We start from the raw sequence: 12,986 nt of genomic DNA, 5'->3' as shown, positions 1-12,986 counted from the left end.
AGGAGGGCCCAGCCCCTCGCAGGTGGAAACATCCTGGGGCAAAGGGTCCTGGGGTTTATAAGGAAGCAGGCTGAGCAAGCCAGGAGGAGCAATAAGCAGCCCCTCCCCAGGTTCTTGTCCTGACTTCCCTTGATGGTGAACTGTGGTGTGGAAGTGCAAGCCAAACAAACCCGTTCCTCCCTAAGTTGCTTTGGTTCTCTGGTTCATCACAGCAAGAGTAGCCCTGACTAAGACAAGGAGGGACATTATGCCTAACTGTGCTTCTCCGGGCCCACCCACTTTGAGCTGTGTTTTCCTCGTGGATCTGTGAGTTCCCTATAACTTGCTGACCTGCTGTCCCTTGAGAACTGGGCCTCTTGCAAGACAAGCGTGGGTTTCACTCTGGGTCTGTGCTTGGGAAGTGACCTCAACTATGGCCCTGTCTTATTTCTGCTTCCCTCCAGTTTTACCTCCAAAAGCGTTGGGCAGTGAGAGCCCACACCGACCCTGCATGTGAAGCTGTCTCAAGGTTCCCACGCAGCTAAGGTGTTGCTTTATCCTAGTTAACGGCATGGTCGGTGCGCCCTCTAGTGGCTGCTACTGGGAAGTGCTACTGCCTAGGACGATTTAGAATGAGGATCCCAACTCCCGAAACACACTGGATTAAAGGTTAAAGGTTGAGGTTAGCTCCATCGCTAACAGTAGTAAATCTTAGGATTCTGCCTAATTATTCTCCCAGCCAGATGGCTCCATTTCATAACAAGACACTAAAGGCCAAGATATGGAAAGTCCAACCAGCAAGACTTCCCAGAGCTTGGCAGTTGGCCGCATTTATTACGCCGCTCTGTCTCACTCAGCGGCAGCACGCCTTCCAAAGTCCAACTCTTGTTCCTGATCAATATCTTGTCTCTGGATTGCAGGTGGGTCTTGCTTCTTCTGAGCACTCAGTAGCCAGCTGGCTCCCCGCCCTTCCTGGAGTCTGAGGCAGCTGCCCAACCATTGGCTGTTCGGGAGACGGCCTGAACCACAGCAATGAAGGTGGGCGTGACCTCCATGTAGTGATTCCGAGTCTTCAGGCCTTCAGTCACCACCTGGGGGTGAGAGGGCCAAAAGAATCTCAGCAAGGCCATGGATGTGGCTGAAACTATACCTGTGTGGTCATGGGCCTCACAAGCCCAGTTAGTGCTACTTCCGGTCAAATGACCAGGAAGAACTAGAGAGAGGCCCCTGGGCTTCTAAAGTGCAGCACAATTACCTCTACCTCAGTCTGAAATGGTGATCCTTCACTTCAGGAATCTCAGAATGAGACTGAGACTGAGAACCGTCTCCTCTGTCTTATATTCCTCTCTAGTGCTGGGATTAAAGGATGCACCACTACTGCCTGGTTTCTATGGCAAATTAGTGTTGATTGAAACTGGGATTGAAGGTGTGTGTCACCACTGCCTGGTCTGTAAGGCTGATCAGTGGGGCTGTTTAACTCTCTGAACTTCAGGCAGGCTTTATTTATTAAAACACAAATAAAATATCACTACAGTAAGGTCTCCTGGGAACAGGCTGTTGGGCTGTCACTGAGCAAGGGCTCAAGATGACCCATGCTGAGGGCCTGGGGACCATATGCCTTGGACAGGGGATAGTAGCCACTCTGCTCTGGTGACTCAGAAGAGGCCAAGTCCCCAGTCAAGGATGTCCTCTAATCCCACACCATGATTCTGTTTCCTCAGCTCTTGGCCCACCTGATCAATGTCCTTCTCTATTGTCAGGATCAGCCTACCTGATCAATGTCCTTCTCTGTTGTTGTGATCAGTCCACCTGATCAATGTCCTTCTCTATTGTCAGGATCAATCTACCTGATCAATGTCCTTCTCTATTATCATCAGTCTACCTGATCAATGTCCTTCTCTATTGTCATCGATCTACCTGATCAATGTCCTTTTCTATTGTCAGGATCAGTCTACCTGATCAATGTCCATCTCTATTGTCATCGGCCTACCTGATCAATGGCCTACCTGATCAATGTCCTTCTCTATTGTCATCGGCCTACCTGATCAATGTCCATCTCTATTGTCATCGGCCTACCTGATCAATGTCTTTCTCTATTGTCACCGGCCTACCTGATCAATGTCCATCTCTATTGTCATCGGCCTACCTGATCAATGGCCTACCTGATCAATGTCCTTCTCTATTGTCATCGGCCTACCTGATCAATGTCCTTCTCTATTGTCATCGGCCTACCTGGTCAATGTCCTTCTCTATTGTCATCGGCCTACCTGATCAATGTCCATCTCTATTGTCATCGGCCTACCTGATCAATGTCCATCTCTATTGTCATCGGCCTACCTGATCAATGTCCATCTCTATTGTCATCGGCCTATCTGATCAATGTCCTTCTCTATTGTCATCGGCCTACCTGATCAATGTCCATCTCTATTGTCACCGGCCTACCTGATCAATGTCCTTCTCTATTGTCATCGGCCTACCTGATCAATGTCCATCTCTATTGTCATCGGCCTACCTGATCAATGGCCATCTCTATTGTCACTGGCCTACCTGATCAATGTCCTTCTCTATTGTCACCAGCCTACCTGATCAATGTCCTTCTCTATTGTCACCAGCCTACCTGATCAATGTCCTTCTCTATTGTCACCGGCCTACCTGATCAATGTCCTTCTCTATTGTCAGGATCAGTCTACCTGATCAATGTCCATCTCTATTGTCATCGGCCTACCTGGTCAATGTCCTTCTCTATTGTCATCGGCCTACCTGATCAATGTCCATCTCTATTGTCATCGGCCTACCTGATCAATGTCCTTCTCTATTGTCATCGGCCTACCTGATCAATGTCCTTCTCTATTGTCATCGGCCTACCTGATCAATGTCCTTCTCTATTGTCACCGGCCTACCTGATCAATGTCCTTCTCTATTGTCATCGGCCTACCTGGTCAATGTCCTTCTCTATTGTCAGGATCAGTCTACCTGATCAATGTCCATCTCTATCGTCATCGGCCTACCTGGTCAATGTCCTTCTCTATTGTCATCGGCCTACCTGATCAATGTCCTTCTCTATTGTCATCGGCCTACCTGGTCAATGTCCTTCTCTATTGTCAGGATCAGTCTACCTGATCAATGTCCATCTCTATTGTCATCGGCCTACCTGGTCAATGTCCTTCTCTATTGTCATCGGCCTACCTGATCAATGTCCATCTCTATTGTCATCGGCCTACCTGGTCAATGTCCTTCTCTATTGTCAGGATCAGTCTACCTGATCAATGTCCATCTCTATTGTCATCGACCTACCTGGTCAATGTCCTTCTCTATTGTCATCGGCCTACCTGATCAATGTCCTTCTCTATTGTCATCGGCCTACCTGGTCAATGTCCTTCTCTATTGTCATCGGCCTACCTGATCAATGTCCATCTCTATTGTCATCGGCCTACCTGATCAATGTCCATCTCTATTGTCATCGGCCTACCTGGTCAATGTCCTTCTCTATTGTCATCGGCCTACCTGATCAATGTCCATCTCTATTGTCATCGGCCTACCTGATCAATGTCCTTCTCTATTGTCACCGGCCTACCTGGTCAATGTCCTTCTCTATTGTCATCGGCCTACCTGATCAATGTCCATCTCTATTGTCATCGGCCTACCTGATCAATGTCCATCTCTATTGTCATCGGCCTACCTGATCAATGTCCTTCTCTATTGTCACCGGCCTACCTGATCAATGTCCTTCTCTATTGTTGTGGTGTTGGGCAAAAGCTGGTTGTGCAGCCGGGGCTCCTCTACGGCTCTCTTCACATCATAGCCAAACCACAGGTTGTTGATGATGGCCTGCAGGGAGACGGCAGCCAAGAGGTCAGCACAGCCCCAGAACAAGGGCAGGGAGAGAGGGGCGGGAAGGGGCGGGCCCAAGGCATATACCAGTGCGGTGGATGTAGTGATCTGTGTGCCTCCTGAGGCGCCCACCACCATCTGCACCTTGCCGTCCTTATCCACGATGATTGACGGACACATGGATGAAAGCGGCTGCTTCCCTGTGGTCCATAGGAGGAGACAGAGAGGCTGCTCGGTTGCCAGTCAGGGCACCAGCCCCCTCCCAACTCAAGTCCTTTATCCCAGAATTCCCACCCTGCACCTGGCTTGATGAAGTTGGCTGGTGAGGGGGACACCCCGAACTGGTTGCTGAACTGGGGTGAGCTGAAGTCATCCATCTCGTCATTAAACAGGATACCACTGACCCGAGAAAGGATCTTGGAGCCAAAACTGAAGATAGGGCCAGATCAGACAACAATAGACAAACAACCCAACCATTTCCCACCCGGTGCCCACCCACACCAGGCCAAGAGTAATCCCTAGGAGGCCAACCCCAGGCATACTATCAAGCGGGAACCTCTGTTTCCCAGCATGAAAGAGGGAGGCCCTGATAGGAAATAAAGATAGCCCCAACCCACTGCTAATGTCCCAGTCCTGCCCAGCAGCTGTACAGCCCCTACTAGAGATTGATGGTGCTGGTGGCAGACACGGCGCTACCATCCTCTGAAACCACGGACAGGTGAGCAGTGCCGCCGTCGTCAGGAATGTAGAATTCGGGCTCGTAGTACTCGGTTGGATGAGTGATTCCATCAGAGATTCGGGCCCGAAGCTGAGAAGCGTAGAACTCTGAGCTCATGTTGCGGATCACCTGCCAAGACCCCAGAGCTGGCCTGAGGAGGTTAGGAGGAAGGAGGGTGGAGGGAGTACATACAACAGGACTGTCCCGGCAAGCCTCGAGAAGATCCAGCCGTGGATCTGACTGCAACTTACCTCTATGCTAAACCAGGACCTCCCCGGCACCAGGGACAGCACCTCCTAAATCCTGTCTGACACCCTCGCCCTAACCTCTGGCTGGTGTCTGCCCATTCCTTGAGCCTCTGGACTCTCGCCATGATCTTACATGATCTGTGCACTTATGTATGGGACTTGTGCCACGTGCTCAGAGCTGACGAATCAACAGGAAAGAGACTCACCGTCTTGCCTCCATGGAAATGAGAGGCCAGAAAATAGAAAGGAGGAAGCTGAGGGCATTTTGGTGCAAGTGGTACCTTAAAAGAGCCCAGAATGAACCCTAAAAGGTCAGTGCAAAGACCCTGGAGAGCAAAGAATAACAGATGCAGGGTGTTGGCTAGCATGCATCATTCTATAAGGTCTCGTTGGTCTATAAAGAGTGACGTTGATCTTTGCTATAAGACACACAGACGCTTGGGGTAGAGGAGTAAGCAGGTTGGGAAACATTTACATAGGGTCCCTTTGGTGGCCATGGAAAATGCTGTGGACAACCAGACTGAAGACAAAGATGTCACTGTGGGTGGGAGAAAAAGAATAGAGGATGTCCTTGAGGTCTTTGACCGGGAGTTGCCATTAGCTGGGAAATGCTAGAGGAGCAGATAGATGCAGGGGGCAGGTAAGGACTTTGGAGCACACACCCATGACACACTGGAAAACATGGCTTGGGGAGATGGGCCCATGAACACTTTCATATGTGAAATTTACAGGCAAACAAAGACACAACACAGCACGGACACATGATAGCTAACAAAGCTTAGTGGCAAGAGAAGACGGGAGGAAGAGGAAATGAAGGGGCCTCCAGGAAGAAAGGGACCCTTGGACCTGTAAGGTTTAGGCTGCTGCAGGGAAGTGACCTGATTGGTCTTTCCCTGTCTCCCTAGCCTCGCAGCTATCGACAAATCCCCTATTAAGAGTCTATCTGTACGTCTGTAACAGGCTCCCCAGGTATCCAGACTCCAGGAATAAGATGCTAAACCCCAGACTACATTCAGTTAAGGCTGTCCTGGCAGCTCTCTTTAGCTCCACCCACTAGCTGACTCCGGGGGTCCCTGTTGCTATAGTGCAAGGCCAGACACCCTACCTGCCTGAGAGTCTGTAACTCTAAGGCACTCCCCAAGCCCCCGGGCTCCAGAATGGCAGGTGCCGTTCTCACTCCTCCAGTGAAAATGTACAGAGCTCAGGCAGACAGACTCTGGGGCATCCTAGGGCTACCGGTATAATGGGTCCATCTTAACTAACTACACCCCTCCTCCACCTCCACCACGTCATCTAAGTTTTACACTGAGAAGATTCCTTCCTGTCTTCCTCATCATGCAAGATACCCTGTTCCCCTTCCCCCACGGCCCTAAAACATTCTTGTCCGGGCAGTCTCTCCCATCCCACCACGCTCTCACTGGCATCGAATAAATCTTATGGCCTTGTAGGTCATGGCGGCACAAGCGTTGAATTCCAGCACTCAGAAGGCAGAGGCAGGCAGATCTCTGTGCATTCGGGTTTGGGCACAGCCACAAAATGGTCTTCCAACAAAAAAGTACCGTGGCAAAGTGTAAGGGGTGGTTGGATGAACACTGCACCCAAAAGATACTGAGACCCTGGGGTGGGGGTTCCACCACTGGCAGATGATGAGCCGTGTGACCTTGAGGTTGACTTCCCACCCCGTGTGTGAAGGAAGCCTTGCTGCTAGTAGGAAGGGCACCCTGGACTGTGCCCATTCAGGGGATGAGGGTGGGGATAGCAAACGAGGTGGGAAAGAGAAAGGAAGAGACTTCTATCTGCACACTTGCGGTCAAGCAGGGGTTCCAGGGAAGGCATGCCAGTGTGCACTGATGTTTTATTCCGGCTTGTCTGTGGGTACATTTTTACAAAAGGGAAGAAAGTGGGGGCTGGGCTTGGTGGCTCATGCCCGTAACCCCAGTACTAAGAGGCTGAGGTAACAGGGTTGCCTTGACCTTGAAGCCATTTTGACAACAGAGTGAGGCTCTCTGCCCTCCTAGTTTTAACACTCCCCATCATTCCTGAAGGATCTAACTTCTCCATCCATTCCTTGCTTCTGCACTGAGAGTTCTAGAATCTTCCAGGTCAAGGGCCCAATTATGTGTGAAAGATCTGAGACAGGAACCTGGGTTCCGGGAGGGGGTGGGCTTGGAGAGGGGATAACAACACACCAATTATCCATTCTCAAGTCTGTTTTCCTCAGTTTCCCCTGCATTATGAGCTCCACAAAATGGAGGTCAGGGTATAGGGTAACAAGTCTATCCTGAAATCAAACTTAGTTGTATTAATGGGTTCAGAAAGCATGCACGAAGCTGGAGGTGGGGTGCCTTTCATCGCTCACCCAGTACCCCTTTTGGCAGGTTTCCCACCCACTGTGGGGTAACCCCTTACCTGAGACACATCGACAAACTTTGGGTCGCCAAGCATGGTCCTCTTGGCATAGGCAAACCGGAAGGCCTCCACGATGCGGTGGTAGGTCAGTGCCTTCTCTTCAGGGGTTGCCACGCTCTTCGGAGAGAAGTTGTATCCTGAGTGGTACCCAAGCACACATTGGCAGGCAGTTGGGGCCTGGAGGGGCTCAGGGGGTTAATGCATTTCTGAGCTATGTTCCCTACACTCCGCCTTTGGAAAAGAAATACGGAGTAACCAACAGCATGGCCGTTTGAGAAAGATGCGGCTAAGACAAGGGCAGACCAACATGGACGTGAGAGGAGCAGCTCGAGGGTCCCAAGGTTTCTGGGAGACCACTTAGACTAGCCAGAAAAGCACCCTGGACAAGGCCTCTTCCACACTCTTCTTCCTGAACATTTTTCCTCCTCCACCTACTGACGCTCCCTCCCACCCGCCATGGGGAGCCCTGCTACCCAACACTGCCTCCAGGAGGCCACAGTCATGAGGCAGGGTGGACCCTCTACCAGTTCACTGATGGAAAGATACGGGCAAAGAGACCCAGCAAATGTGGAGCGCCAGGAGAGTGCTCCTGGAGAGTGCTCCTGCTCCTTAGCGGGGCTGGAGAGAGAGCTCACCTTTGAGGATGTTCAAGATGAGAACCAGCACCGGTCCACTGAGCGGGGCACTGGGCACATACAGGGTCGAGTCCCCAAGGCTGATGCTCATCGGGTTCTCAATCAGCTCAGCACGGTAGTCATTCAGGTCCTTGACCGTCATGATGCCCCCTGCATGGGACAGCAGTTCAGTGGATGTGTGGTGGCACTGTCCTATGGCTGGGGACAGTTCAATGGATGTGCGGTGGCACTGTCCCGTGGCTGGGGACAGTTCAATGGATGTGCAGTGGCACTGTCCCATGGCTGGGGACAGCAGTTCAGTGGATGCACAGTGGCATTGTACCATGACTGGGGCAGGGTTGTACCATGTGGGACTTGGTTTACCACTGGGCAGAATATAGGACGAAACCAAAAAATATGGTCAAGGGTACACTGTGGCGTTAGGGCTGTTTAATAAGGAAGTTGGTCACCACTGAGTAGAATGGCAGATTTAAACCATAGCGAGGAAATGGTCTATACCATCAGAAGGGACCACGGGGCCATTGCACTGGTCACCCTGACCATCCCTGGGAGCCCTAGACACTAATGGTGCTTCCACCTATGCCAGGCCCCACAACTGCCTCCTGATCGACCTTCTTCCGTCTCTACGGTCAGAGGGTCTTTCCCTAGTGTAGACTGCCTGCCTCCGTCCGCCTCCCTCTACCGGGCCCCTCCCTCACTAACAAACGAGCAGATGGAAGAAGACACCAGATTCTCCGAGGAACTGGTTCTAAGTAGGATTTGCAGCGGTAAATGTCAATATGTTAATTCCCCCACTTCATGAAACAGGACAAAAATAACACTAACCAGGCCACAGCCAAGCCCTCAGGCTGCCCCGTCCAACGCCCCTCTAAGACCTGTCCCGGAAATTCTTTCTCAGACCCTGTAACCCTTCTTGAGTCAACACTTCCGTCTTCCCCTTAGCCCACACTCTGTCTCACAGCCTTTGCAGCTCATTTCTCACAGGTCCTCCTCCCAAAGCCTCAGTCCCCACCTCCTCCTCAGCCCCAAGGGCTACTATATCTCTCCTTCCACTCGTTTCCTATGCAGCCCGGCCGGCCACTAGGGATGAACCAGGCGCTATGGATCCAAGAGGCCCACGCTGACCCTCCCCTGCCAAGTGCTCCCTGAGGGCGCGGAGGCCAACCTAGGCAGGAAGCACCTCAGAGCCTGGGCCCTACTCAGCGCTCCTGCCCATGGAGTTCTTCACTCAAGCACACTTACCAGCCTCCTGGATGTCCTTCACAATCTGGGCTGTGAGGCTCCCATTGTAGAAGGCCTGGGCGCCTTCCTTGGCCAGGATCTCCAACGTATCGGCTAGCCTCGGCATCTTCACTATCTCTCCTTCCCGAAGCACCTTCCCTTGCCGGCAGAACACCTCGCTGGGGCAGAGAGGACACAAGTAAGACAGTAGATGCAGAAAACTGGACCCGTCAGACCTCACGCCGAGCCCAGGTGGGCTAATTCTCTCACTTGGGGTTTCTAGGGTTCCATCTTGCTCGGGCCACAGTCAACACTGTGACTTCTGAACCAGGCTCTCAATGTGTCTTATACACACACAGTGAGAAGTTTAACAACCCCACTGAACGGCAGGCTCCTGAAAGCAGAGCACACAGCGCCCCCAGCCCCTCCCAGATTGGGTTACTTAGACTGCTCACCACAAGGCAGGTGTCTGCTCAATGACTTCCTGTTTACTGACCAGGGCCATTCCCAAGCCCTTGCCCACAGGGAAGCCATGGCGGGCTAGCTCAATGCTCGGCTGGAAGAGGCGAGCCCAGGGTAGTCGCCCATGCCGTTGGTGTGCCAGCTGGTAGCCACGGATTTCACCAGGAACTGCCACTGAAAGGCCACCTAGGAACCAGGGATGAAGGGATCAGGGTTTGAGAGACCATAATCCCTACTACTAGGAGGCAGAGGCAGACAGATTTCTGTGAGTTCAAGCCTGGTCTACAGAGCTAGTTCCTAGAGCAACACAGAGAAACCCTGTTTCAAAAAAACCAAAACAAACAAACAAACAAGAATTCAAAAAGGAAAATGGGGCTGGAAAGATGGCTCAGGGGTTAAGAGTACTGTCTGCTCTTCCAAAGGTTCTGACTTCAACTCCAGCAACCACATGGTGGCTCACAACCACCTGTAATGAGATCTGGTGCCCTCTTCTGGCCTGCAGGCATACATGCAAGCAGAACACTGTATACACAATAAATAAATCTTTAAAAATAAATAAAATAAAAAAGGAAAATGAGCAAAGGGCTGGTGTGTAGTTACTCTGTGGTAGAGTGCCTATCTGGCTCTGGTTTGCTCCCCAGAACCACATTTTAAAAAACCACCACCACCACCAGCAGCAGCAGCACCACCACCACCACCAGCAGCAGCACCAGCAGCATCCCAGGCACTTTCCCTGGCCCATTTAATGTTGGGCCTAGAGCAGCTTGGAAGGGAAGGGGTTTATTGCCAGGGTAGTGCTAGCGATCAAACCCAGGACCCCCTGAGCATAACATCCCCATTCTAGGCAAAGTGAAATTTAAGATCATTGCTGAGCTCCACAGGCAAGAAGTGTTGGCCAAACACTTCTTACAGGGTACAGAACGGAGGGAAGGTGGCTGTGCACTAAGTCTGCTGCTCCAGATGAGTGGATGTGTCTTCTATATGCGAGATCCTGTATCAGGTCTATGGCTGTACACAAGACTTGGGGAAAGCCGGACCCCTCCCAACTCTGTCTGAGTTACTCTCAGTCATTCTTGTCCCATACAAGCCCTAGGCTCCTCTAAAATATACCTGTAAGGAGCCATCAGAACATCGCCATTGTTAAATGGTGCTGGCATCCTACAGCTTGGAGGTAAACAGATCCTTTGCTTGTGTTTTGCATATCAGAGCCTGGGCTCCCTGGCCTGTCCTGAGGCCCCAGGCTCTAGCAGAATGGCATTAACCAATCAGCATCCGAGCCTCTCCACCCTAGAAAAGCAGCTGCCTTTCGGTTTCACTCTCTTCCGTGCTCCCCCCCCCTCGTCCCTCTCTCGTCCCCCATTCCCCCTTCAACCGAGTTGCTCCAATAAAAGTTGTGATTTGGGAAGGATTCTCGATTTCGTGGTCGCTTCTGCTTGCTGGACAAGGGATGCGTCTGACATATACCAAAGCAAGAACAGCAATGAGGGGGGCTGGAGAGATGGCTCAGCGGTTAAGAGCATTGCCTGCTCTTCCGAAGGTCCTGAGTTCAATTCCCAGCAACCACATGGTGGTTCACAACCATCCGAAATGAAGTCTGGTGCCCTCTTCAGGCATACATGCAGAAAGAATATTGTATACATAATAAATAAATATTAAAAAAAAAAAAAGAACAGCAATGAGAAGAGCCAGCTCTGTGGCAAGAACGATGGACTGGCTAGTTTTATGTCAACTCGACACAAGCTGGAGTCATCAGAGAGGATGGAGCCTCAACTGAGAAAAAGCCTTCTATAAGATCAGGCTTAGGCAAGCCTGTAGGACATTTTCTTACTTAGTTACTGATTGGGGGAGAGCCCAGCCAATTGTGGGTGGTGCCATCCCTGGGCTGTGGTCCTGGGTTCTATAAGAAAGCAGGCTAAGCGAGCCGTGGGGAGCAAACCAGTAAGCAGCTCCCCTCTATGGCCTCTGCATCAGCTCCTGCCTCCAGGTTCCTGCCCTGCTTGAGTTCCTGTCCTCACTGCTTTTAATAATGGACGATTGTAAGGAACTATGAGAGAAATACACCCTCCTTCTCCATGCTGCTTTTGGCCATGGTGTTTCATCACAGCAATAGTAATCCAAACTAAGACAGGGTCTTTCCTCTTTTCTACTGACCTGAGCCTCCATCCTAGCCTTGCTTTCTCTGTGCGTTTCAGTGAACCCATCTGACCTAACGGGTCATACCTTTAAGGAGCCAATGAGTCCATCAGAAATGATTCCTATACTGGATTCCCCCAGCAAGCCCAATGCCCACTTGGGCTGCATAACACCTAAAGCCATATCCTGACCCCTTTGCTTACTAAAGCACAGCCTTGACTCCTGTTTTTACAACTGATGTCACCAAGGGCCCATTTCAGCCCCTCTGAGGCCTGAACGCTGCTGTTCTGGGATGTTTCCCCCCCCCCACTCCCACTTTGTAGTACAGCACAGGGTTCCAAAAGCCACCTTCCATGCTTCCTCCACAGCTCAGGAGATCTGACACCCGGCACACAATCTGCCTCATCTTAAAGGCCATCTTTGTTGGGGGTTGGTGAAGTAGTTCAGTGAGGGAACACTTGGCAAGCATGCATGAGGCCCTGGGTTCGATTCCCAGTACCACAAACAAATCAACAAATGAAGAATCGCTCCTCTTCCCGACCTCTCTGGTCTCGCACCACCCTGCCTCTCAAGCGCGCAGGTGATCCTGGTGCTGTGGGACCCAGCGTCCTGTTCAAGTCTTGCCGGCTTATGACTCCCCTCATCTACGTCACGCCTGCCTGCCTTCCTTCTCCTCACCATCTGCTCTGTCTCCAGAGATGTGGCCTCTTTCTTAGCGGTGTCTCTCAGCTCTGACCTTGAACTTCTACTGACACCTGTCGTGTCTATCCTCCTGCCTGGACCACTTCCCTCATCCGCAGATCCTCGTCTCCAGCTACCCACTGGAAGCAAGCGCTTCAGGCTTCGCAAGGCCAAGACAATCATTGAAACCAACCCCCCACAACATCCCTGTCTGTTTCTCCTAGGGCTACCCTATCCACCCAGGCACAGACCACAAACCATAGGGGGTCACCCAAAGAGATGATGGATCTTGACTTCATCTATGTGTTCTTTATCCTGACCAAACCACCCTGGATTATGGGGGGTAACTTCCTAATACGTTTTTGCTGGTTCCCTGCACCTTACACAGCAGCCTTAGAAGTCCCATCAGCCAGCTTTTAGGTGTATCCTCCTCTGCTCAGACAAGAGGCAGGAGCTTCACAATAGCCTATAAGCTTCCAAGATACTTATGCCATTCCTTCTGACACCATGTTTCCCTCCTCTCAGGCCACTTCCCTCCTCCTGGGTCATTCAACCTCTCCCACATTTCCTGAGACACCAACATGACAAGTCCCACCCCACACCTCTGCCTCTTTGCCCAGATGTCTCTTGCCCTGAGCACTCCACCCTTTGCCCTGTGCTCAGTTCTCC

The 12,986-nt window shown here is 51.4% G+C and overlaps 1 protein-coding gene across 7 annotated transcripts in view; it reads right to left on the bottom strand.

Annotated features, from left to right (window-relative positions):
* Positions 1-759: 759 nt before the first annotated feature.
* Positions 760-12,986, bottom strand: part of Ggt1 (gamma-glutamyltransferase 1) — a 39,255-nt gene continuing 27,028 nt past the window's right edge. For 6 of the 7 annotated variants that reach the window (XM_048451490.3, XM_048451487.3, XM_085679761.2 and 3 more), the window contains 8 exons: positions 9,497-9,689; positions 9,063-9,220; positions 7,821-7,970; positions 7,186-7,322; positions 4,470-4,657; positions 4,112-4,239; positions 3,694-4,010; positions 760-1,070 (listed from right to left, as the gene is read on the bottom strand). In XM_048451490.3, the coding sequence (XP_048307447.2) occupies positions 924-1,070; positions 3,694-4,010; positions 4,112-4,239; positions 4,470-4,657; positions 7,186-7,322; positions 7,821-7,970; positions 9,063-9,220; positions 9,497-9,689 (1,418 nt within the window). In that variant the 3' untranslated portion in view covers positions 760-923. The remainder of the gene's footprint in view (positions 1,071-3,693; positions 4,011-4,111; positions 4,240-4,469; positions 4,658-7,185; positions 7,323-7,820; positions 7,971-9,062; positions 9,221-9,496; positions 9,690-12,986) is intronic. The other variant, XM_048451491.3, reaches the window with a different exon arrangement.

The sequence above is a fragment of the Myodes glareolus genome, chromosome 18 (assembly GCF_982192425.1).
Source record: "Myodes glareolus chromosome 18, mMyoGla1.1, whole genome shotgun sequence".
NCBI lineage: Eukaryota > Metazoa > Chordata > Mammalia > Rodentia > Cricetidae > Myodes > Myodes glareolus.
This window is presented reverse-complemented; position numbering and strand designations above follow the sequence as displayed.